Source organism: Rana temporaria, chromosome 1, assembly GCF_905171775.1.
Source record: "Rana temporaria chromosome 1, aRanTem1.1, whole genome shotgun sequence".
NCBI lineage: Eukaryota > Metazoa > Chordata > Amphibia > Anura > Ranidae > Rana > Rana temporaria.
Genome location: NC_053489.1, coordinates 387158241 through 387185406, shown reverse-complemented (window position 1 = coordinate 387185406; position 27166 = coordinate 387158241). Strand labels below are relative to the sequence as shown.

The 27166-nt window shown below is 46.0% G+C and overlaps 1 protein-coding gene across 18 annotated transcripts in view; it reads left to right on the top strand.

Moving 5' to 3' along the window:
• ADGRL3 (adhesion G protein-coupled receptor L3) overlaps positions 1–27166 on the top strand; it is a 1059382-nt gene that overhangs the window by 199727 nt on the left and 832489 nt on the right. For all 18 annotated transcript variants that reach the window (XM_040322560.1, XM_040322545.1, XM_040322548.1 and 15 more), the window contains exon 3: positions 21204–21417. In XM_040322560.1, coding sequence (XP_040178494.1) covers positions 21204–21417 — 214 coding nt within the window. The remainder of the gene's footprint in view (positions 1–21203; positions 21418–27166) is intronic.

Sequence of the window (27166 nt, the reverse complement as noted above, 5' to 3'; positions counted from 1 at the left end):
TAAAAGTTAACTGATTCCTTTTAAAAATGATTAAAAATTGAATTTAATCTATCATATAATGTGCCTCTAGTTTCACGTTCGGTTTTAAAGGTACATACATGAAGTTCCGGGTTAGAGGTGAGTCGGGAAGACTCACAGAACAAAAACAACAAATCCAGGGCAGTGTTTTGTTTTTAAAATGAATCTGGTTCTGAGGAGTTTTAGACACACAGTAATGACAGCTTAGACCACCGTGAAAATCTCCCAGTACCATGGTTATAAGGAAACAGGCAACCAGGAAGTGTGGAGATCACAGCAGAATTGCAGCTACTTCAAAGCAAAAACGAACAATGAGGACATGAAACCAGTACTGCAGTAAGGTAAAGGAAGCTATTTAGCTAAAAAAAAAAATTCCTTTAGTGACCCTTTAAGGAAGAAAAAAATTGTCCCAATATTGCATAGAAAACAATCAAATCTTCTTAAATTGCTGTGATCTTTCTAATTCAAAAAAGGTAAGAAGTGCCACCACCACACTTATATCTTCATTTCCACCCAAGGTGAGTTGTAAATAAAATGCTCTTACCAGAGCTTGTTGACTACTTTAGTTAAAAAGATAGTCACACAAGCATATGCAGGATTGTGCCTGCATACATGAGGATATGGATGAGTGAGGCCTCGTACACACGACAGAGTTTCTCGGCAGAATTCACCGAGAAACTCGGTCAAAACCCGGATTCTGCCGAGAATCTCTGTCGTGTGTACACTTTTGGCTCGATGGAGCCGCCGAGGAGCTCGTCGAGAAAATAGAGAACATGTTCTCTATTTTCTCGTTGTTCTATGGGAGAAGGCGGCCCGCCGAGCTCCTCGGCGGCTTCATCCCAAAACTCGACGAGGAACTCGACGTGCCAAGCACGTCGAGTTTCTCTGTCGTGTGTACGAGGCCTGAGTCTCAGCTCCAGGCGCTCCAAATGGGGATAAATATGGTGTATATAGTGCAAGTCCAGTAAATCAAATAAAGATCTATCGTGCAAAATAGATATTAAACTCTTAGTGAGCGGTGATAAAATCGTCGCTCGTTTTTGTTTGGAACCTCCTGTGCATTGCAAATGTGAGTTTTTTATATGTTTTTTTAGACATTAAACCTTTTCCGAGCGGAATTGTACTATGTGTCTCCTTCTCCTTCCTTCCATACACACCCTGTGAGCATTCCATGTGTCAGTGCCCAGCGGACCCTAAAGTGGAAGTAACAGGAGAGGGAATACTGAAAATCAGGATCACAGACTGGACTTTGCGAACTCGCTGTTTGTTGGAGATAGGCCTCCATGTGAGTGCATGTGCATGTGATCCATTACTTCCCAGGTTATCCCCACAGTATTATGCCATTTGCTTCTTTCTTTCATTTTTCAATCATGTCCACCTGATGCGGAGTCTTCATCCAGCCACAGACAAGCTCTGTTGGGTTTTTGGGACACATCCAAGGAGTTTTCAGGCTGTCCGTGCTATAGCCTTGAGGTGAACATTTTGTGCCACTGGAGGTGTTTGCACCGAAGTTTGTCTCTTTCCAACACTGGAGTGTGGTCTTCTATTTTATCACGGCTCACTTAGACTTTAATATCTATTTTGCACGATAGATCTTTATTTGGACTTTGGTTTACTGGACTTGCACTATATACACCTATTTGGAATTTTTGTTGCAGTATATTATTTGGATCTTTTGTGTATTTATAATATTTCGCTATAAGATTTGCTAATTTTTGCACATTGTAATTTTTTGGGTATATTGCCTTTATTTTGTCTACCCCAGTGGTTAGTATTTCTTTTGGTGGTATTTAACCACTTCAATACCAGGCACTTTCGCCCCTTTCTGCCCAGGTAAATTTTCAGCTTTCAGCGCTATCGCAATTTGAATGACAATTGCGCGGTCATGCAACACTGTACCCAAACTAAATTTTTATCATTTTCTTCCTACAAATAGAGCTTTCTTTTGGTGGTATTTGATCACCACTGGGGTTTTTATTTTTTGCTAAACAAACTAAAAAATACCTTTTGTTTCGGTTATAAAATTTAGTTTTCTCCTTCACTGACGGGCACAGATGAAGCGACACTGATGAGGTGGCACTGATGGGCACTGATGAATTGGCACTGCTAAGGTGGCAGTGATGGGCACTGATAAGGAGGCACTGATATGTAGAATTATTGGGCACTGATTGGCCACACTGATGGGCACCAATAGGCAGCACTGATAGGTGGCACTGATGGGCACTGATAGGTGGCACTGATGGGCACTGACAGGCAGCACTGATGGGCAATGACAAGCGGCTGTGATGGGCACTGACAAGCGGGTGTGATGGGCACTGACAGGCGGCACTGATTGGCACTGATATGCGGTACTGATTAGCACTGGCAGGTGGCACTGATGGGCAGCACTGATGATGAGGTACTGATGATGAGGTACTGATTTTGACAGGTGTTACTGTAGGGCACTGATTGGCAATATAATTGGCACTGTGGTGGGCACTGATTGACACTTTATTGGGCACTGATAGGCGATCCTGAGGGGGCACTGTCTGGGTACCTTTTTGGCACATCTGATGGGCCTGTGCTGATAATCAATGTGCTGATTATCAGCATAGACCCCCCTTCTGACAGAGAGAGCCGCCGATCAGCTCCAATCGGCTCTTCCTGTCAGCGTGAACCGAGGAATGCAGTTTACCGGCACTTCCTGGTTCACGTGATGATCAGCTGTCAGAGGCTTATCGCGATCGGAGATGCGGCATGTCGGACCACGGGCGCGCACCGGCATGTTATCCTGCTGGACGTCATATGACGTCCAGTCAGGATAACAGAACCACTTCCCGGATGTCAATCTGTTATTGACCGGACGGGAAGTGGTTAATCACCACTGTTTATTTTAAATTTTTTGCTAAACAAATGGAAAAAGGCCAAAATTTGGGGAAAAATAAAACTTTTTCTTTAAACAAAAAAGGAACAATTACTCAAAATAGTAGCAATTGATGGTCGGATTTTGGAGGCAAGACGGAAGTATATAAAAAATTAAAATGTATTACAAAAGTAGAAATTTAACAAAGAACAATAAAGATAATAAAACCATAAGGGTTAAATGGTATGTATGGACAATATCCTCTGTACATCGTCTACGCGTTTCGACGTTTGGCTTCCTCAGGAAGAGCAGAAGAAATTTAACAATGTAAAGATATATTTCATAATATGAAATGACACATATTACATTAACATAACAGTACAGCGTTTTTAATGGTTTGAAGATTAAAAAATAAAATACATAATAACGTCACCTATAGCATCATAGTGGATATATAGCCATCCAGGGTATTCGCAAAGCACTCCACAAAAGCATATAGAAGTATCAAAAAGGGGATGTAGAAAAATCCCAATGTATCGGGCAGTCTCCAGAATCTGAAAAACAGATGAAAGTGCAACAATGAAAAGACACATAAAAGGGATAGAAGAAAAGAGGAATGACAAAACAAAGATTGGGAAAACAAATGATGTATATATAGGACACACCCGTTGCCGAGATCAGTTGAGTCTATAATAGGAGTCCAACAAACCAAGGAGAAGGGGGAGTAGGGGGCATCACCAGTACATAGACGGGAAGCAAACCAAATCAATAGATAAACCAATGCAAGTAGGAGCAAGGGATTAGACATTGAGTATCCCGTTTTTAGATAGGAAAGCCATAGAAGTAGATTTTAAAGTAATAAGTACCTGAAAAAAATCCAGGTAAAAGTTTTAAATCCAGGGGCAGGACACGATGTGTCGTGGACAGGCAAATATATAGTGTATATCCAGGTATTGTTTGTATAAATATCCAAACAGAGCAGACAATATAGTCTAAGGAACCTCCGACCCCTGTAAATCACAAGTATAGGTACATAGAAAATAGTGACATATAGATCTGCAAATGAACCGAGCATAGTGATGCAGAAAGACAGTGTGGATAGTACTCACTTGTAGGTCCGTACAATGACGAATGCACTGTGGTAATAGCGTGTGCTATACACAGAGCTACAATCAAATGCCGGGTTTAAATAGCACAGATAGAAGGCGCACTGTGGTGACGCCAAACGTAATGACGTCACCGCCGTGCACCGCGTCGCTCAATGGCGCATAAACACACAGGTACAATATGGGCAGGAGGGGACGTGGAGACCATGGGCGGCGTAATGACGTAATAGCGTCCCATGCCGCAGATAGAAGCGACAGGAAAACTGGGCAAGGACCAACAGTAATGGGCGGCGCCGTAACGCAGCCGCATCACACACTGAGAGTGAAAACAATACACCCAGGCCAGCCCCTGCACCCAAACAAATCAAGAAAGAGGAGGGAGAAAAAGAAAAGAAAAGGGAACAATGAAAAACAGGAGAAGAGAGAGAGGCTCCAGCCAGAGGTGGGGGCAGCACAAGAGAGGCCCCACTCCAGGCAAACCACACGCCGAGAGGGAACGCCCAAAACATGCATCCATAACAACGATGTCTTTACATGAGAAACAGTATCCCCTCCTCCGGGGGGGGGGGGGGGCTGCATGAGCTCAAGAAGCAATCAGGCAAATTAAATTTAAAGAAAAAGTTGCACAATGGAGACAGATACATGGATAAGTAATTAGAAGGCACATTGGTAGACTAGGGAGTGCGAGGCGTGACTCCCGGAACAGGCTAACACCCCGCATGGTGCACACAGAGGCGCAAAATGTATACAAAATAATTAAACATAAGCATCAAATACAATAGAGTAAATTAAAATACTTCCTAACTAATATTAATTTAGTATAGCATTGGTATAATATCATATATATGCATATATACAGAATGTATCCCACAGGTCTATTTTTTCTCCTTGATTTATTCTAGTACACCCTCAAAGGCATATAATCCGTATCAATGGATATATCGCCTGGTGGAGTATTGCACTGATTACTTGGGTAGGACGTCAAAAATCAGGAAAAGGGAATTTTTATTAAAAAACTAAATAAAACACACAAGTGACAAAGAGATCCAAAAAATTGAGCAGGCAAAAAGGGCTCGGAAATTTAGTTACTGAAATAGGAAGAATTAAATCTCCAAAAATGGTTTGAAACTGATCGCGTCATACAATCCCGAGAAATCGATAGATCCACTGGGTTTCACGCTGAAGTACTTTTTGATCAAAGTTGCCTCCCCTGGTGTCCTCAAGGACACAATCAAGGGCGGCAGATTTGAACACAGAAGGCTCATATTTATGCCTAAATGCCACATGGTGGCCAATTGTGGTGTTCAATAGGCCACTTGTGGCATAGTATACATGGTCTTTTATCTGCTTCCAAAAGGGACGAATAGTCTTTCCCACATTGAAGCTTCCGCACTGGCAAAAAATAATGTATATCACCCCTTTCGTTTGACAGGTTATATGATGTCTTAATTTGTGAGTTTGGCCATTGGGCAACCTGATTGTCGTGCCTTCCAGCGCCAAATCACAGAAATTATATCTGCCACACTTTAAAATCAATTGAACCTCCAGGACTTTTTAACGTGATTTGCAGGGGGCGTGGCCTGGCTAGCGATGGAGTAGGACGCGGGTAGAAGGAGCTCCTCTTGCATGAAATCCTGAACTCCAGCCTGTGTACGTACCTGGGTAGATTTTTGCCCGCAAACCTGCCTGGTGACACTGGGACAGTGACGGGATATGTCGCCACCGAAAAAATCCTCCGCTGCGGCGGACAAACTGGCCAAATACCGGCACGAGGGGCAGGCCAAAGATGGCCCTGAGGAGGCCCCGGGAGACGATCGCCATGCGGCCGAGACGGCGAAGGTGCTGGAGGCAATAGCCGCGCTGCAGGGCACGCTAACAACAAAGATTGACAAGGTGAAGATAGATATCTCGCTAATGCGCCAAGATTTATCCAAGGTGAGGGACAGAGTGACCGAGGCAGAGACCCGTATTGGGGAGGTGGAGGATATTGTGCATCCACTGCAGACCGCCGCGGAGGACATGCAGCGCCAAATTTACCAACTGCACTCTCACCAGGACGACATGGAGAACAGACTCCGCCGCTGTAACCTACGTTTCATAGGGTTACCTGAGAGGGTGGAAGGGAGAGACCCTGCAGAATACCTGGAGAACCTCCTTGTTAAGGAATACGGGCGGGAGGCCTTCTCGGTCATGTTCGCGGTGGAAAGGGCGCACCGGATACCAGCAAAGCCCCCACCCGAGGGTGCACCCCCCGTACATTCATCGCAAAATTTCTGAACTTTCGGGACAGAGATAAGATCCTGCGTCTCTCGAGGGAGAAAGGCAACATCCGGATGGGAAACGGGCAGGTGGCGGTCTTTCCAGACTTCTCTCAGGAAGTGCAGAAGAAGAGGTCCCAATACCAGGACGTGAAGCGGCGGCTACGTGTGATGAACCTCAAATATGCGATGTTATTCCCGGCCAGGCTGCGGGTGGAGGAGGATGGCCGGGCACAGTTTTTTGACACCCCTGCAGCAGCTGTGGCCTGGTTGGATCGCAAAGGCAGGAGGGAGTAGCAAAGATGCCATGAGTACTGTTATGGGGTGGACGAGATGGGGTAGTTTGTTCCTGCCCCCCCCTCTCTTGTTCTTTTTCCCCTCTTTTTCTTGTTACGATCGGGAGGCCCTGATGCCACGTGAGTGAACTGGCGATAGGAATTGCTTTAGCATTGGCCCTGACCGGTACTGTTTGAGGACATTATGCAGGCCCCAGCCTGATGCAGCGTGGACTTTTTTTCTATGCTCCCCCAACTACCTGTTGTTCTATTTTTGAGGGGTGGATCACTGATTTAGGTGGGGTGGGGGTACAGTGTGTGCAATGGGGGATACTTCCCCCCGGGAGCGGGGGGGAGTCAATTGATACTCGGCTGGTGGCGATTCATAGCGCCGGGAAAAATGCTGGGAAGTTACCAGGGAAGGGAAATAGACTGTGACTGTGATGGCGAAATCGAGGCCTATATACTGTGTAGCAGGAGGAGCGGAGGCCTGTACTTTTTCTAAGTGCTGACTACTTTCCGCTCCAACAACACGCGGGGTACAGTGTACAACCGCCCCCGAGGGAACAATGCACGTTCCAGTGTTATACGTTGACATGGGAATAAGATGTGTGCCTCCAGTCAGTATGTGCTGCTGGATGTTTCTGGTTATTTGTTTTAGCTTTGCTAAGTTTGGGGTTTGAATGCCTGCACCAAGTTGGGGAGGTGATAGGCTGGGAGGGGGGTGGATTTTCTATGGACAGGGTCACCGTTGTGGCCATACAGGGGTTACAAGTTATGCATATAAATGTAGAGATGTAATGGGGTGTATGATGTGTGATGCTAATGGTGGGGAGGGAAAGTATGTGCAAGAAGAGTTTTCAGTACACTGGGGTATGAAGGTATTGCTGATCTGGCTGACACATTACCATGATAATATACCATGACTACGCTTAAATTTATGACGTGGAACGTCAGAGGCGTGAGGAATAAAATTAAACGCACTGCGGCGCTCGCGTTTTTAAAAGCGCAAAAAGACAATATAATAGCGCTAACGGAGACGCATGCCACAGGCCACCTACAATCGGCCCTGAAGTGACCGTGGATAGGCTGGGCATACCATAGTACGCACACCAGCTTCTCTAGGGGAGTTTCACTGTTGGTAACGAAAGCTACTCCGTTCGAACTAATATCTTTAGAGTCTGATAGGATGGGGAAATACTTGTTTGTGCATGCATGCCTGGGGGGCATGCAGGTTCTACTGATAATATGCTACATCCCCCCCCCCCCCCGTACAGCTCAGAGATCGTCACAGAGGGGTTGGCCTTTATGGCTAGACACCCGACAGTACCGGCCGTGTGGATGGTGGATTTCAACATGACAATGGACCCTTACATGGATAGGCCGGAGCGGGTGGAGGGACCGGCAGGAATGCCCAGACAAACCAGGCTGAGCAGACTGTTTACAGAATTTGCTTTAGTAGATGTGTGGAGGCAGCGTGTCACTCAACCAGTTATGCCACTATGTCCCGCATAGATTATATAATGGTATCAGCATCACTCATGCCCAGGGTAGTCGGGGCAGGATTTGCACCTAGAGCCCTATCGGACCACTCGCCATGCTGGCTGCAGCTGTCCCTCTTGGGGGATGCTCCCCGAAGGCTATGGAGGCTCAATCCGTTCTGGCTAACGGCCTTGACAGACCATGAGAGCACTGAAAGGGAACTAAATTATTTTCTATCTGAGGGGCAGGATGATGTGTTGGTTTCTTCTGGGTGGGATGCGTTTAAAGCCCATGCGCGCAGAGTATTGGATATAAAAATACAAAGAATTAAAGCGTCCTCTAGGGTGGTGGTATGCAAATCGGAGGAGGCGCTGCAGACTCTGGAGGAGGCATACAGCACGCATCCATCCCCTGAGAATTTGCTAAAGGTAAAGATGCAGTCTAGGGTGGTTACCCAGTTACACATGGAAAAGGCCAAACAGCGAGTGTTCTTCTGTAAGGCGTGGGTGTACGAGCATGGGGAGAAGACAGGGAAAATGCTGGCATACCTGGCACATTTGGAAGATAGACCGCCGGTGGTGGTTTCTTTGGCTGGGCCGGATGGCTCGATCATCACGGACCCACCGCAGGTAGCTGAAAAGTTTAGACAGTTCTATAATGACCTCTACAGTTCGCAGTGCCATCACACCTCACGAGAGATTCAGGCATACTTACACACGCTGCGCTTCCCCAGATTGAGTGTAGTACAGGCGCAGGCTCTGGAAGCTCCTATTACTACGCAGGACATTGCCACGGCAATTTCACAATTGGCTTAATCGAAGGCCCCGGGGCTGGATGGTCTGCCCCTGGAATTCTATGGGACGTATTCCGAGACACTTATCCCTAAGCTAAAGGCGCTATTTCGGTCCATGTTTGAGTTGGGAGCAGTCCCTTCCTCCATGCAGGAGGCACAAATTATAGTTCTGCCCAAGCCGGGTAAGGACCCATTGTACCCGGAATCTTACAGACCTATCTCATTGTTGCCAGTCGACATTAAGATATTGGCCAAAATACTATCATCTAGACTGAATACGGCTATCCTTTCCTTGATCCACCCAGACCAAACAGGGTTTTTGCCAGGAAAGAATACCGCCATGAATATCAGACGACTATTCATGAATATTCAGGCCCAACACGATAATGTAGGTACTCGGGTAGTGGTGGCCCTGGACACGGCCAAAGCATTAGACTCTGTCGAATGGACATATCTATGGGAGTGCTTAAAAAAACTATGGGATAGGCCCTAACTTTATTAGGTGGGTGCAGCTGCTCTATCAGACCCCCAAGGCTAGAATCTTTGTGAATGGCTGGCTCTCGGATCAGATATCCCTGGAAAGGGGGACGAGGCAGGGGTGCCCATTATCGCCTTTATTATATGCTCTGGCTGCGGAACCACTGGCTATTGCCATTAGAATGAGCCCAGAAGTGATCGGTCTCAAAAAGGGGGATACATGGGATAAAATAGGCCTGTATGCAGATGATACAGTTCTGTATCTGGCAGACCAGGGTCCCTCATTGCAGGCGGCGTAAAACATCATAGAGAAAGTTGGGAAATATTCAGGGTTAAGAATAAATTGGGACAAGTCCCGGATCCTCCCATTGGACCAATTCCCCCCTCAGGAGATAATACCGGAGATGCCCCTACAGAGAGTGGGAGAGATTAAATACTTAGGGGTGAAAGTTACACAAGATCTAAGGGAGTATGTCCCTCTAAATATAGAACCCCTATTTCACACCATCAAATCTAGGACACAGGCGTGGGCAAGACTGCCCCTGGGGGTGATGGGTAGGATTAACTTAGTAAAAATTATCCTCTTACCTAAAATTCTATACATGATCTGGCATGCCCCCTTGTATATAAAACTGAAAGTATTTAAACAGATGGAAGCAATTTTGAACTCTTTTGTGTGGGGATCGGGAAGGCATAAACTGGCTTGGCATATTCTCAAGAATCCCACCATGGAGGGGGGGTGTTCCCTTCCAGACATACAGGAATACTATGTAGCGTCCCAGCTCTCTCATATGTTCTTCTACAAGACTTCGGAGGCACAGAGGTATAGGGCCTTAGTTTGCAATAAACCTGGTAGTCCCTCTCACACTTCCACGCAGGCGATATTCAGAAAGGGCCGAGGGGGGTGTGGTTCATCCAGATTCGGAGCGGAGGTACTGACTCACCACCAGAAGATATGGGACATTGCCCTCAAAAAGCAGGGCAGGTCTCACTTCCACTCTCACACCCCGCTGTGGAACAATGACTGTTTGCCAGAGTTGGATACGGTACCTGACTCAGAGCTATGGGCGACATATGGGGTACAGTTCTTAGCACAGGTTATAACTGAGCCCGGAGTTAAGCCCTTTTCAGTATTGAAGGAAGAGTTTTCACTCCCTCAGCAATTCATGTTTAGATATCTACAGCTCAGGCACGCAGTTGGAAAACAGTTGACCACTATCAAAGTAGACCTACAGCCTATACAGGTGTTAAGTGTTATCTTTGGGTCAGAATCAGCCAAGCTCATATCCAACTTGTACTATGCCCTCCACCTCAAAAAGATAGGAGAGGTGTCCCAAGCAGCGAGGACGAGGTGGGAGGGGGATGTGGGACCTATTGAGGAAGCAGATTGGGGTGAAATCCTGGAGGGGGTCAAGACGGCCTCCCCCAAGCTGTCAGACAGGCTAACGCAACTGTATATCATCCACCGGGCGTATCTGACGCCGGGGAGATTAGTGAAATTCCAGCAAACGAGAGATCCCCTGTGTCCTATGTGTGGCTCCACCACAAGCTCCTTCTATCATCTGTTGTGGCAGTGCTCAGACATGCAGGCGTACTGGCTTCAGGTGACACGATTTCTGCATGATAACATGGGGTCCCCTGTGGGCATGGACCCGAAACTTTGTCTTCTGGGGCTTATACCGGATATTGAAGTGGATAAATACCAGGCCATTTTTATTTGTGAGACACTATTTTTGGCTAGGAAGGTGGTGGCTAGAGCCTGGATGCGGGCGACTGCCCCATCATTGAGGGATTGGAAAAGGGAAGTAAATACCATTCTACCGTATCGGAAGCTAATATATGCACACAGGGGACGACCGCAGAAATTCGCCAGTGTATGGGATAGGTGGTTGGAAGATGGGGAAACGTGCACAGCATAAGACAATGGGCACGTAGCTCGCTTAATACCCAGGGGAATGGGGAAGGAGGGCAGGAGTGCTGCCCTGAATATATTTAAGCACAGGCCAATGATCGCTGTCCGATTTCAGATGGGTTGGGATGTTGATTGGGTACTCATCTGCTCTCAATTGGTTATTGTTCTGCTGTACTCATGTGGGTTTGAGAATGATCATGATACCAGGTTGGAAAGGTGTACTATGTGGAAAATGTAACATGTATCTGTTGAATGTTTGGACTCTGTTGGTTCATTTTGGTGTACATGTATGTGCTTTTGTTTGCATCTCAAATAAACTTTGAATTTCTTGGAAAAAAAACCTTGATTTGCAGTATTTGCTTTGGACCAAATGGTCCCGAATCGAGGTAGCCCATCTAAAGCTAATTTCTGGATTAGGCCCTATATATTTGGCTAGGGTGGGATTGATAGACAGTAGATGCCAATGTTTCTGCATAATGGATCCATAAATCCATGGCAATATGAGCCCAGAGCTCCTTAGGAATGGGCAAGGGCATGAGGAGACCAGCAGGAGCTTGTGTGGAGGATTGAGACTGAGCACAGACATGACAAGCCTTGACATAGTCTTTGACCTCCGAGCGGAGATTAGGCCACCAATAGTGACGACTGATGAGTAAGAAGGACCGGAGGAATCCAGCGTGGCCCGCCACCTTGGAATCATGTCCGCAACGAAGGATCTTAGCTCTTGGCTCAGTGGGGACAAAGGTCTTACCAGGAGGAATTTTTGAGTCCAGGGTGGTAGAATGGGCAACAATGCATTAAGTTGGGATGATCGGTTCAGGTTCAAGAGTGTGCTCCTCGTCCAAAGGGTCAAAGGACCTAGAGAGCGCGTCGGCCCGACCATTGCAGGAACCAGGTTTGTACGTAATCGTGAAATTAAAACGGGAAAAGAAGAGACTCCACCTGGCCTGTCTGGGATTCAGATGTTTAGCATTCTGTAAGTACTATAGATTCTTGTGATCGGTGAAGATCGTTATGGAGTGAGGGGAACCCTCCAAAAGATGACGCCACTCTTCTAGCACCAATTTAATTGCGAGAAGTTCCCGGTCGCCGATGGCATAATTTCTCTCTGCCTGGGATTTTTTTGGGGAAAAGAACGCACATGGTTGACGTCTCTTCTCAAAGAGTTGAAGAAGCACCGCTCCCACCCCCACTGAAGAAGCGTCCACTTCAATAAAGAATGCCTCCCCAGGATTTGGTCTCCTCAAGAGAGGTCCAGAGACAAAGGACTGTTTCAGATCTTGAAACGCAGAGACAGCTTTGGGGGGCCAGTCTTTGGCATTAGCACCCTTCTTGGTCAAGGCGATAATGGGCGCGGCAATGGAAGAGTAATTCCTTATGAACTGCCTATAATAATTTGTGAAGCCAAGAAAGCACTGTGTGGCCTTGAGGCTAGCAGGAAGAGGCCAGTTGGTAATGGCTAAGACCTTCCCAGGATCCATACGAAGACCCAAGCTTGAGACAAAGCATCCTAGAAACAGGACCTCAGAACATTCAAAGGAACATTTCTCCAGCTTGGCATAGAGATTATTCTCTCTAAGCGCTGGAGTACAGTGCGGACATGGTTTCTTTGGACACGCAGATTTTCCGAAAAGATAAGAATGTCATCCAGATAGATGACAACAAACTGGTACAGCAGGTCCCTGAAGATGACAAAGTTTTGAAACATGGCTGGGGCATTACACAACCCAAAAGGCATGACCAGGTATTCGTAATGGCCGTCTCGAGTGTTAAACGCAGTCTTCCATTCATCATGAGGTTGTATGCCCCTCTGAGATCCAACTTAGTGAAAATGGAGGCACCACTCAACCTACCTATCGAATAGCTCAGATATTAAGGGTAAGGGGTAACGATTTTTAATAGTAACAGCATTTAAGCCTCGATAATCAATGCAGGGTCTCAAGGTACCATCCTTCTTGGCAACAAAAAAGAACCCTGCTCCTGCAGGCGATGACGATTTCCGAATGAAACCTCTCTCAAGATTTTCTGCGACATACTCAGACATGGCCTGGGTCTCCGGGATGGACAAAGGGTATGTACGACCCCTGGGCAGAGTTGCTCCAGGAACAAGGGCAATGACACAGGCAAAAGACCTGTGGGGAGGAAGCACCTCAGCTGATTTCTTACAGAACACATCCTGGTAATCGCTGTATGCAGTGGGAAGATCAGAAGATACCGATGTGGTAGCAACCGGAAGTCTCTCCTTGGGAGTCACCTTGGAAAGACATGAAGAGAAACATGAAGGACCCCAAGCCAGAATCTGCCCAGAGACCCAATCCACATGGGGAGAGTGGAGCTGTAGCCAAGGAAGGCCCAATACAATGGGGGTAGAGGCTTTGGTTAGGATGAGGAAGGATATCCACTCCTGGTGGAGAATCCCTATCGACATCCTAATAGGTAGTGTCTGGAAGCGAATATGGCCCCCTGGGAGAACAGTGCCATCAATAGCCGAGACTACCAGCGGCGTAGTGAGGGGTGAAAGGGTGAGCTTCATAGAAGAAGCAGTTCTCCAGTCCATAAAGTTGCCGGCAGCCCCGGAATCCAGATATGCAAGGATCGATTGGGGAGACATGCTTACATGAAGGGACACCGGAAGAAGCAGACGGGAAGGTGATGTTTCTAGGTCCAATACTCCACCTTCTAAATGTATTAGACCCGAGCGTTTCCCGCGTGAAGCGAGCAGGAGTCACGAAAGTGGCCCTTGCCTCCACAATAGAGGCACAGGCCCAGAGTTCTGCGCCTAGCACGTTCTTCGGGGGTTAGTCTGGTCCGGCCCAGCTGCATAGGTTCCTCACCAGGCAGAGGATGGTCCACGGGACGAAGTAAGGGGAGCTCAGACTGGCTAAGACCTAGGGCAGAGATATGCAATTAGCGGACCTCCAGCTGTTGCAAAACTACAAGTCCCATCATGCCTCTGCCTTCGGGTGTCATGCTTGTGGCTGTCAGAGTCTTGCTATGCCTCATGGGACTTGTAGTTCTGCAACAGCTGGAGGTCCGCTAATTGCATATCCCTGACCTAGGGAGTGTTGGTGTCTTTTTTCTATGGACCTCTCCTGAAAACGAATATCGATCTGGTTACATAGGGAGATGACATCGTCCAGACCGACAGGGATGGTTTTTCCGCTAATTCGTCCTTCACTCGGTCAGAGAGGCCATGCAAAAAGGTAGCGACCAGGGCCTCATTGTTCCAGCTCAATTCAGCTGAGAGAATACAGAACTGAAGAGCATATTTTCCCACTGAACGGGATTCTTGGTGGAGACGTAGAAGAGCACTAGCCGCTGAAGAGGCCCGACCTGGCTCCTCGAAGATGTTACGGAAGAGCTTCAGGAAGTCGGACAGGCTGGAAACTACCGGATCATTCTTCTCCCACATGGGGGCAGCCCAGGCTAGAGCTTCACCGGAAAGGAGGGAAATAATATAGGCTAACTTTGCACGATCAGACAAGAAGTTTTGAGGCTGAAGTTCAAAATGGATGGTGCACTGGCTAAGAAACCCCCTGCAGGCCTTGGAGTCTCCAGAAAAACAGATTGGAGGTGGTAGCTTGTCAGAGAATCAGGTAGACCAGTACTGTACACAGAGGAGACCAACAATGTATGTAGTGAAATAAAAAAAGTGTTTATTTACACGGTGACAAACATGCAAAGACAACCAGTGCGCAAATAACAACAAATCGTATATACAAGTAAAGGGGAGATACCGTAATCGTAAACAAAGCCAGGCCGAGGTCATACACAGGGAGGTCATAAGATGGATTGAGGACGGGGAATAAGCAGGAACAGGGGAATACAGGAAGGGCAAGTCCAGGATAGGAATAGAAGGCTCAGGGTCGGGATAGCAGGCTCAGGGTCGGGATAGCAGGCTCAGGGTCCGGATAGCAGGCTCAGGATCAGGTTAGTAGAAAGATACCAGGGCGAGGTATGCTTGAACTCACCGGGTATATAAAGGTGTGGCAATTAAGTTTAGGTCACACCTGAGCGCAGGAAGGGCCGTATGCTCCATACTGTCAGGGTCCATCCGCTGGTGGAGACCGGTACTGCGTCCCAAGGGTGGAAGAAGTTCTCCTGACAGTTTGGAACTGTCAGGAGACACCTGCTGGTGAGACGCAGTACTGCGAGCCAGGTAATAAATAACACCAGCGGATGGAACCTTTCCTGACAGAGCTTCAGTGAATGCGACTCTGCGACTGGTGCGACAGGCGCAGTCGCTGGTTGTACTTGGGATTGCGGATTCGGGGTTCCCAACAAGGTCTGAAGCCGGATTCATGGCTGTTAAAAACTGTCAGGTCACCTGTGGCCAGGTGACAAGTGCACCCCGTTGGGGTCAGGGATGCACCACAGGGTAGTGAACCCTATAGCCGACTGCTGCATTCGGAGAGGAAGCGTGAACCCAAGATTCCCCAGGGCACAGAGTCTAAGACCCAGCTTTGTGTTCACCAGAGCCTCTAGTGGTGAGGATGGGCTTCGCCGCAGCTGGATCCTGGTCGCGACCCCTGGGATCCCCTGGGTCATGCTCCGCAGGGAGAGAGGGGAAGCAGCAACCAGGACAAGCGATAGTGATTGGTAAGCCAAGGTCAGGGCAACAGGCAGACAAGGGTAACCGAAGGACAGGAAAAAGGTCAGGGTCACAGGCAAACAGGAGAAGTCAGGGACGAGCCAAAAATGGTACACAGGAAGGTAAACATAGCACACTGCAGACAGGAACTTAAAGCGGGGGTTCGGCGGGATATCGTTTTTTTTTTTGTGCAGTAATCCTCAGGGCTTACCTGTACTCCCGCACTACCAGGGTGTCCCACTCCTAGAGCCGGCGTAAGCGATGTAATTCTGAAAAGAAGATGTTATATTCACAGGCGATGGACGTTTCCATCTTACCTGTGGGCTCTTTGAAGCCGACAGGGTCTTCTTCCGGGATACAGTGAATGCTGGCCTCCCAGCATTCACCGCTCTATCCCGCGCATGTGCAGTGTTGACGGCGAGCGTCGCCGTCAACACTACACTGATGCCAAAACAACGGCCGGCGTCACAAGCTCACGCCCCGTTGTCCAGCGCTTCTCCGGAGGAGTGTAAGAGATTGATTGACAGGACGGGGAGAATGGACTTACACGCCCATTTCCCGCGGGGGATTTTGAGTGACAGGACACAGACGGCTGCTGAAAAGGAGGTAAGGAGGACTTAAAAAAAAAAAAAAAAATGGTGTGGTTACTGTCATTGCCTACTAATTGCATAGACCTAATGTGTAAAATCAGGGTGAACCACCGCTTTAAGCTAACAACAAGGTTGAACAGCAAAGCAGACCTGCAGTGCAACAGTTAATATAGACTTCCTGGGGTGGGGCCATACAGGAAGGAGAGGTGATAAAAAGGCAGCCAGAAGAGAGTCAGGCCTCTGATGGAGACATGAGAAGAAGGTAAGCTGCCAGACATTATTGCATGTCCATGACACATGATTAACTTTCAGCATTTATCCTATATGAGTACCGAGAAAATATTAGGAGAAACACTGTGACAACTATTTGGAATAACTTGCTGTTAATATATGTTGATTTATATATGATGTATATAATCCAAAAGGGCGGGCACTAGGGGTGCACAATCAGGCCTGAACAGAGTAACAACATAGCGTTGGTCTTTGTTTACGCCTGTAGTTGCTGGGCAATCAGGTGACTCGCATATCGTGCGGGTGGCACTTCCTGTGGATATGTGAGTTAGCGTCTTGAGTTGCCTAGCGTACGGCTTCCCCCTTGCAGTGCTATATAAAGAGAGGATTCACGATGTGTGGTCACGCCCTCTGAAGACGTGTAACCAATCACGAAACGCGTCAGAGCGTGACCACGTGACTCATCTGTCCAAACAGGAAAACGGCTTCCCGGGACTCACGGCGGCAACAAGTGAGACATCCTTATTGACCGACAAACAGTGAGAGCCGATTATACCTGTATGAGTGACAAGCGATGTTCATTTTTTTATTCTTGTAAGCATATTTATTTAAGAGGGGGAACTTTTTATGTACAATTAACAGATTCACACTATATAGAGCTTCCCTTTTACTTTTTACATGACCACACTGCTGCACGCACGCTTTGTATGAGTGTCATCACCACATACCTGGAGAGGGACAGCTGGATATCGTTAGAAAGATCTGACCAGACCCCAGTACCTCCTGATTACTTCAGTCCGGTGAGTGAGTTTCCTATGGGAATGCCAGCAAGTGGATAAAGAGTCATAGTTATACTGCAGCTGCTAAGGATCCACAATATTTTCCTTGTTTTTGGATAGTTGTATGGACTGTAGCACACAATCAATGGATTGAGCATTGCAGATGCTCCTTTAACCACTTGAGACCCACGCTATTGACAAAAGACTTCAACAGCGCGGCTCTCAGATGCCAACTGGACGTCTTTGGACGTCATTTGAAGTGCATTACCCGCGCGCGCCTCTGGGGGGCGCGCAGCGGGTAAACACTGTCCTGGCGCATCTCTGGGAAGCCGATGTGTGTACCTGGCGGCCGCGATGTCCGCCGGGTACACGTGATCGTCGGGAACACAGCAGGGACGTGGAGCTGTCAGAGGAGAGGAGACCGATCTGTGTCCCTTGTACATAGGGACACAGCATCGGTCACCTCCCCCAGTCACCCCCCTCCCCCCACACAGTTAGAACACACCTAGGATACACATTTAACCCCTTCCTCACCCCCTAGTGTTAACCCCTTCACTGCCAGTCACATTTATACAGTAATTAGTGCATTTTTATAGCACTGATCGCTGTATAAATGTGTATGGTCCCAAATTTGTGTCAAAAGTGTTCGATACGTCCGTCGCAATATCGCAGTCCCAATAAAAATCGCAGATCGTTGCCATTATAGTAAAAAAAAAAAAAATAATAAAAAAAAATAATTCTGTCCCCTATTTTGTAGGCGCAATAACTTTTGCGCAAACCAGTCGCTTATTGCGTTTTTTTTTCTTTTTTTACAAAAATACGTCGAAAAATACGTATCGGCCTTAACTGAGAAAAAAAATAGTTTTTTTTTAAAAAAATTGGGATATTTATTATAGCAACAAGTAAACAATATATATATTTTTTTTAAATTGTCGCTCTTTTTTTGTTTATAGCGCAAAAAATAAAAACCGCAGAGGTGATCAAATACCACCAAAATAAAGCTCTATTTGTGGGGAAAAAAGGACGTCAATTTTATTTGGGAGCCACGTCGCACGACCGTGCAAATGTCAGTTAAAGCGACGCAGTGCCGGAAGCTGAAATTTCGCCTGGGCACGAAGGGGGTTTATGTGCCCAGTAAGCAAGTGGTTAAAAACTAATTAGAATTTTATGTTCTTTTTATTTCATTTCCCCTTCATTGCTGTTTATAGTAATGAAAGAGGGTTTATTCAGCAGAATATGGTGACATATTATTTGTTTAGAATTAACTGCTCAAATTTAGCGCTGTTAATATTTTATTTCATCAGTTAGGATATATTGGTGAATGAGATATATTAGATTTTAGATTTTAGATTTTAGACATTGTTTTTATAATAGCTGCTATACTGCTAGATCATTATTATATTTAATATATATATGTGTAAGTAACACGCTTTATACACATAACTTTTTTGATACCGTTGTGCGCTGGGAGCGGTAGAAATTACCCAACCTGAACTCTGGGATTTTTTTCTGATACTTTGGACAAATATTTGCACAACAGTTTATCAAATTCAGATTTTCAGGAAAAATACACTTTTATGAATCTTAGTACACACAAACACAAAAGCTTTAGGAATGGACCTAATTGTGGCCAATAACTCCTTCTGCTTAAAGGGAGGGGTGTTTCAGCTGTATAGTCTGCAATCTGCTGTTCTAATTCCTCTTATGTACACACGAACGTTATTCATGTCATGGAAAAAAACAAAGTTTTTCTCGACATGATTCCTCTCAAGCCTGCCTTGCATACACACGATCGTGATAAAAAATGCTCGAGCAAAGCGCGTGACGTACAACGGCACTATAAAGTGAAATTCCATTCGAATGGTGCCACCCTTTGGGCTAATTATGCTAATTTCCCATCTCATAACTTGCTTCTGAGCATGTGCACACGACCGTTTTTCGCGACGAGAAAAACGACGACGTGAAAACCGACGAGAAAAAATAGAGCAGGTTAAATGATAGTGTGTGGGTAAAACGACGTTTAAAACAATGTTTTTAAACCCGGGCATGCTCAGAAGCAAGTTATGATGCAAGCTTGAAAGGAACAGAGTGCCGTCGTACGTGCTGAACGTAACCGCGCTTTGCAAGAGCATTTTGAAAAAACGATGGTGTGTAGGCAACGTCGTTTTTTTAAAATGAAGTTTGAAAAACATTGTTTTGTTTCATGATAAAAAACGTCATTTTATTTCATCACAAAAAACGTCCGTGTGTACGCGGCATAACAGTCCAAAATGTAGTAAAGGTGAGTAAAGTGCTCTGTGCTATAAAGAACTTCCGCTCATCAGTGCTCCCCTGCTTATAAGTGCTCTTTCAAAAGGAGGACTTCTTACCAACAGTAAATGATCTTGAATAACAGAGAACTCAATGCGCACACACTCTTTATCCAGGTGTAATGGGTTCACTGGCAGCAGACTTCCAAAGTAACACTTTCAAAAGCGGACTATAAGGGCAGACCTTTTATGATCAACAGACCACTCTCACACAGGCATATATGAAATAAGGACAGGGAGAAGTCTCACAGCGTAATACAGTGTAATACAGTAGTGAAAGATTTGCACTTACATTTCAGTAGATAAAATTGGCATTTTTTTAAGTAAAACAAGCCATCCATGGTGTCGCCCCGATCCACCGCCACGTGATGTGGTCACATGCTGACTCCGCCTGACGTATTTCCCCACAAATGGCATAATCTGGAATTGGAGATCATATTCTATAACTTGGAGTTTATGTAGGTTCTCTGTAATGGTTTTGGATTGTTTCTTTAAACTCTGGGTTGTAGAAAACTGCTCCTTAGAACTGATTTTGGGCCTAAAAGAGGTAAGGTGTTGAAACATTGACATGATCCATGTGGAAATTTCAGATGGTATGGGCCTTTTGAAAGAGAGTTGTTAAGACACCATACCTGCTCCCAAAACCATGGTGTCTACATATGAGGTTCCATGCAAGGAGATGGTAGCTTATGAAATATTATTATTATACAGGATTTATAGAGCGCCAACAGTTTTCGCAGCACTTCACAATATAAAAGGCAGACAATACAGTTACAATACAATAAAATGCAAGAGGGTTAAGAGGGCCCTGCTCAGAAGAGCTTACAATCTAATAGGGTGGGGCAGGTGGTACAAACGGTTTTACCCCCCTAAATGCTGGGTTACTGTGCTGCAAATGCACGTGCTATAGGGAAGTTGCAGCCTGACCACATTTACGTTAATGTGTTATTCCTGCCACAGGCACTAAGCAAAGCATTGTGGCCATGGCATATGTACATCTCTGCCTTCCCATCTAAAGGGGAAGCAGTTTAGGGGCAGTAAAAAGGTGTGTCAAACGTAGGGTTTTACTGTCCATCCAATCTCAAGTGTAAATGAGCCTTTACTCACAAGTCCCCTGTTACCTCATACTTGCATTTTCAATATTCTTCAGTGGGAAATATAAGTGTCAGTAAATATTTGTATTTATAATACAGAAAATGTTACAAGTCACCATGTTGGACCTCTTTTTCACATCAACTTTCGCACATTTCGAATTATTAGTCTTATCAAAGATTTTACAATGGATTCTTATTGAAGACCCATCATTCTTAAATTCACCACACATTCAGTACCCTTCCAAAGGGATTTTAACCTCGCTCTCCATGTACCTACTATATCCATTGCAGAAAAAATGATAACTTCCCTTAATATAAAGGACAATTGCTAACAAAAGGCAGGCGTGCCTACATTATACTTTGCTGCTATTTATAGATATGACACTTAAAATTATGGAATGAAATTATGAAATGTCACTAAAATATTTTTTTTTTTCCCCCTACAGCTTTTAGTCGTGCTCCAATTCCTATGGCAGTTGTTAGACGGGAACTATCATGTGAGAGCTACCCAATAGAACTTCGTTGTCCAGGAACTGATGTTATAATGATTGAAAGTGCCAATTATGGGAGAACAGATGATAAAATTTGTGACTCAGACCCTGCTCAGATGGAGAATATTCGCTGTTATCTTCCAGATGCCTATAAGATTATGTCCCAGAGGTAAATTTTTAAAGTATCACAAATATTAATATTTTAATGTGCAGTATCTTGTTGCATGATTACATTATTAATAGTCAAATACATATTTAGGGTCTTAAAGGAATGTTTATCTCACATAAGGTTTTCCCTCTAGACTAGCTGGAGTTTGACTGGATCACAGCACATTAAGGATTTCTATTACCAAAAAGGAAAAGGATTATTGGTTGTAGGGTCGGATCTAGCCTGTCTGATGTGGAGGTGCAGTAAAACATGTCACTTGGCAGAGGATGTGAGGTCAGCAGGGCAGGAGTCAATGGGGCAGTGTACAGGGGGTTAGCAGGACAGAGGATAGGGTCAGCAGTTTGTAGGGCAATGTACAGAGGCCATTCGTTTGTATGGCGCCGTGCATTGTGTTATCAAGATAGCGTACATGGGTTAGCAGGGCAGAGTATGGGAGGTCAGCAGGGCAGTGTATAGGAGTCAATAGGGCAGTGCATAGGGGGTCAACAGGACAGAGGATAGGGTCAGCAGTTTGTGGGGAAATGTACAGAGGTCATTAGATTGTATGGCAGTGTGCAGTGGGTTATCAAGGTAGCATACATGGGTTAGCAGGGCAGAAGACAGGGGGCAGCAGGGCGGAGTATGGGAGGTCAGCAGGGGAGTGTACAAGAATCAGTAGGACAATGTACAGTGGGTCAGCAGGGCAGAGGACAGGGGTCAGCAGTGCAGTGGACGTGGGTCAGTATGGCTAAAAAAACATGGGTCACAAGGGCAGAGGACAGGAATCAGCAGGGAAGAGGAAAGAAGTTTAGCAGGGCAGAGGACAGGGATTGGCAGGACTTTGCACAGTGGTCAGAAGGGCTGTGTACAGTGGTCAAAAGGGCAATGTACATGGCTTAGCAGGATGGAGGACAGGGGTCAGCAGGATGGAGAAAAGGGGTCAACAGGTCGGAGGACAGGGGTCAGCAGGGCAGTGTACAGGGGTCAGCAGGGCAGGGTACATGGGGTCAGTAAAGCAGTGTACAGGGGTCAGCAGGGTAAAAGACAGTAGTCAGCAGAGAAGAGGACAGGGTCACTACTGGCAGAGCACTCAGTAGATCTCCGCCCCACACAGCACATAAAGTTGTGCTCATAAGTTTACCCTGGCAGAATTTTTGATTCCTTGGCCATTTTTCAGAGAATATAAATGATAACCCAAAAACTTGTCCTTAACTTATGGCTAGTGTCTGTCTGAAGCCATTTTTTATCAATCAACTGTGTTTACTCTTTTTAAATCATAACGACAACAGTAACTACGCAAATGACCCTGATCAAAAGTTTACAAACACTGGTAATTTTGGCCTGATAACATGCGCACAAGTTGACACAAAGGGGTTTTAATGGCTATAAGGCCAGGCTCACACTGGTACTACACGACAGTCGTACTACTTTTGGATCCGACTTTGCCCTGTGACTTGAAGTCCGACATGCCTCCGACTTCAATGAACAGGGATCTGACTTTGATCCCTGACAATACCAGGCACTGTGTCTGGTATGAATCTTTAGGGGGAACTCCACGCTACATAAAAAATGGGAACCCCCTACACCGAAGAAACGGCGTGGGGGTCCCCCCAAAGTCCATACCAGAGCCTTATCTGAGCATGCAGCCCGGTAGGTCAGAAAAGGAGGTGGAGACAAGCGAGTGCCCCCCCTCCTTAACCGTATCAGGCCGCATGCCCTCAACATGGAGGGTGGGTGCTTTGGGGCAGGGGGGCCCTGCAGCCTTTGGCTGTCGGGGTCTGCGGGTGGGGGGCTTATCGGAATCTGGAAGCCCCCTTTAATAAGAGGGCCCCCAGATCCTGGCCCCCCACCCTATGTGAATGAGTATGGGGTACAATGTACCCCTACCCATTCACCTAAAGAAAAGCACACTAGCAGTGGCACACTAGTAGTACTAAATAGTGGCACCGGGCATTAGAGCAGGAGAGAGAGTTGCATCAACATCGGAAAAAGAACAAAGGGAGAAGACAACGGAGAGGAGCTACCTAATAAATTACTTTAAAAACCTGTGTAATGTGTTTTATTTTTGACACTTTTCTTTAGGTGAAAGTGTGGGGGTACAATGTACCCCATACTCATTCACATAGGGTGGGGGGCTGGGATCTGGGGGCCCCCTTATTAAAGGGGGCTTCCAGATTCCCACCCGCAGACCCAGACAACAAACTGCCAGGGTTGTCAGGAAGAGGCTTTTGTCCTCAACAACATGGGAACAAGGTGCTTTGGGATGGGGGTACCCGCAGGGCCCCCCTGCCCCAAAGCACCCACCCCCATGTTGAGGGCATGCGCCTTGGTACGGTTCAGGAGGAGGGGTGTTTGCTCATCCCCACCCCCTTTCCTGACCTGCCGGGCAGCGTGCTTGGATAAGGGTCTGGTATGGTTTTTGGGGGGACCCCCATGCCGTTTTTTTTGGCGTAGGGGTTCCCCTTAAAATCTATACCAGACCGAAGGGCCAGGTATGATCTTGGAGGGGGAACCAATGCTGTTTTTTTCTAATGTAGTGTGGAGTTTCCCTTCAAGATCATCAGAGCACAAGTTGCATGCCAAAGTCCGATCATGCAAGACGGCGATCCAACTTTGATCCGACCTCAGTGATATTCAATGGGCTGAAGTAGGATCAAAGTTGGACCAAAGTAGTAGACCGACTTGTGTGGGACCAGTTAAGACGGCTCCCATAGGAATTTTCACACGTCATGCGACATGAGCTCCCAATGTGGAGTGTTTGTCGTACCAGTGTGAACCCGGCCTTAACCTCTTAACCCCCGGACCAAAATGCAGGTAAAGGACCAGGCCCCTTTTTGCGATTCGGGACTGCGTCGCTTTAACTGACAATTGCGCGGTCGTGCGACGTGGCTCCCAAACAAAATTAGCGTCCTTTTTTTCCCACAAATAGAGCTTTCTTTTGGTGGTATTTGATCACCTCTGCGGTTTTTATTTTTTGTGCTATAAACAAAAATATAGTGACAATTTTGAAAAAAATTTAATATTTTTTACTTTTTGCTATAATAAATATCCCCACAAAAATATATAAACATTTTTTTTTCCTCAGTATAGGCCGATACGTATTGTTCTACATATTTTTGGAAAAAAAATCGCAATAAACGTTTATCGGTTGGTTTATGCAAAATTTATAGCGTTTACAAAATAGGGGATAGTTTTATTGCATTTTTATAATTTTTTTTTTTTTTTACTACTAATGGCGGCGATCAGCCATTTTTTTTGTGACTGCGACATTATGGCGGACACTTCGCACAATTTTGACACAATTTTGGGACCATTGTCATTTTCACAGCAAAAAATGCATTTAAAATGCATTCTTTATTGTGGAAATGACAGTTGCAGTTTGGGAGTTAATCGTAGGGGGCGCTGAAGGGGTTATGTTTCACCTAGTGTGTGTTTACAACTGTAGGGGGGTGTGGCTGTAGGAGTGACGTCATCGATTGTGTCTCCCTATAAAGGGGATGACACGATCGATGTAGCCGCCACAGTGAAGCACGGGGAAGCTGTTCCCGGGGACCAATCGCGGGACCCCAGCGGCGATCAGGTCCCCGGAGCTATGGACCGGGTCGCGGGCGCGCGCCCGCCCGCGACCCACGGCTGGGTAGATGTACAGGACGTGCAGGTACGTCCATCTGCCCAGCCGTGCCATTCTGTGGATGTATATATACAGTGGGCGGTCCTTAAGTGGTTAATGGTAACCATCCTCACCTGTGATCTGTTTGATTGTAATTAGTGTGTGTGTATCAAAGGTCAATGAGTTTCTGGAGTCCTGACAGACCCTTGCATCTTTCATGCAGTGTTGCACTGACATTTCTGGATTCTGAGTCATGGGTAAAGCAAAATTATTGTCAAAGGATCTGTGGGAAAAGGTAGTTGAACTGTATAAAACAGGATAAGGATATAAAAAGATATCCAAGGAATTTAGAATGACAATCAGCAGTGTTCAAACTCTAATCAAGAAGTGAAAATTTAGGGATTCTGTTAAAACTAAACCACGGTCAGGTAGACCAACTAAAATTTCAGCCACAACTGCCAGGAAAATAGTTTGGGATGCAAAGAAAAACCCACAAATAACTTCAGATGAAATACAGGACTCTCTGAAAAATGTGGTGTGGCTGTTTCAAGATGCTCAATAAGGAGGCACTTGAAGAAAGATGGGCTGCATGGTCTAGTCACCAAAAGAAAGTCATTACTACGCAAGTGCCACAAAGTATCCCACTTACAATACATCAAACGGCACAGAGACAAGCCTCAAACCTTCTGGCACAAAGTAATTTGGAGTGAGGAGACCAAAATTGAGCTTTGTGGCTACAACCATAAACACTTCATAAACACTTCATTCATCAGCAAAAGCAGCCCAAAGGGTGGTGCCATTCGAATGGAACTTCCCCTTTATAGTGCCGTCGTACATGTTGTACGTCACCGCGCTTTGCTAGAGCATTTTTTTCACGATCGTGTGTAGGCAAGGCCGTTTTAACGATCGGGTTGAAAAAAAAGTCGTTTTTTCTAGACCATTAAAAATGTCAGTTTTTACAACCCGAAAAACGGTCGTGTGTACACGGCATTACATTACCTTAAGACCCCCTTTCACACTGGAGCGGTTTGCAGGCGCTGTATAAATGTAGAAGTAGTGCTGCTCTGTGCATAAATAGGTGATAAAGTGCAAATTTGCTCACGTGACCGGTACACTTGAAAGGCAATAAATGAATGGTCAAAATAGCAACAATAAAATATAAATAATCAGCTGCGACCGTATAAACAATGGACTGATAAAGTGTCCAAATACTGTGAAAAGTATATCACAAAATAGATGTGGGAATAAACTCATAAAATCTTTAAAATGGCATCATCATGTGACAAGTGCAACCATAAATAAATATATTCACACTAAAATTCTATATAAAAAAAAAAAATTTATTTAAAAAAAACGAATGTCAAAAAAACAGTGCAGATAATGTCCATACGGTGCAAGCTGGATGGATGGCTGTGTGTGCACAGTGATCAGGGTGAAGGTGCTGGTGCTAGTAGTCAATCTCTGGCATGGAGTGCCACCGATAGGTGGTTGCTGGTTCTCTGTGCAACTTAGGGTACAGGTGTCCCCTTACCTTACCGCTGTAAGGTAACAGCGTATGAGTGTATCTTTCAATCTCCTGGTGGCTCCTGACATCTCAGGCTCCGCTGGTATGTATCTTAACTTTGGCATCAAAGTCCTCTTTTCATGTCCCTGGTGTATCTGTATCAGATCACATTGGGGCATGGGGGGATGTAAAGAGGGATGCTCGATAGTGTAGTATTTAAAACATTTATTGGAATTAGCAGCAATAATAAAAACAGGTACTCACAATGTGAAGTATCAGACAGGCATATCAAAAACGAGTCGCAAACTCGTCCAATATCACTTCCGGTGCCCTGCGTTCCCGCACGTGTTCGTTACAGTCACGTAACTTCATCAGGCTAAAAATAGCGCCTGCAAACTGACCCTAAACAGCTGCTGCTGTTTCTCCAGTGTGAAAGGGCTTTCACACTGGAACTGTGCGCTAGCAGGATGGGAAAAAAGTTCTGCTAGCCGCATCTTTGGAGCGGTGAAGGAGCGGTGTGTATTCCCGCCCATTGAGGGGGTGGGTGCTTTAATGGGGTAAGGGCCTTTTTCCGGCAACCCTGGCCGGGGGTTGTTGGGGTCTGTGGGGGGTTATCAGAATCTGGAAGCCCCCTTTAACAAGGGGACCCCCAAATC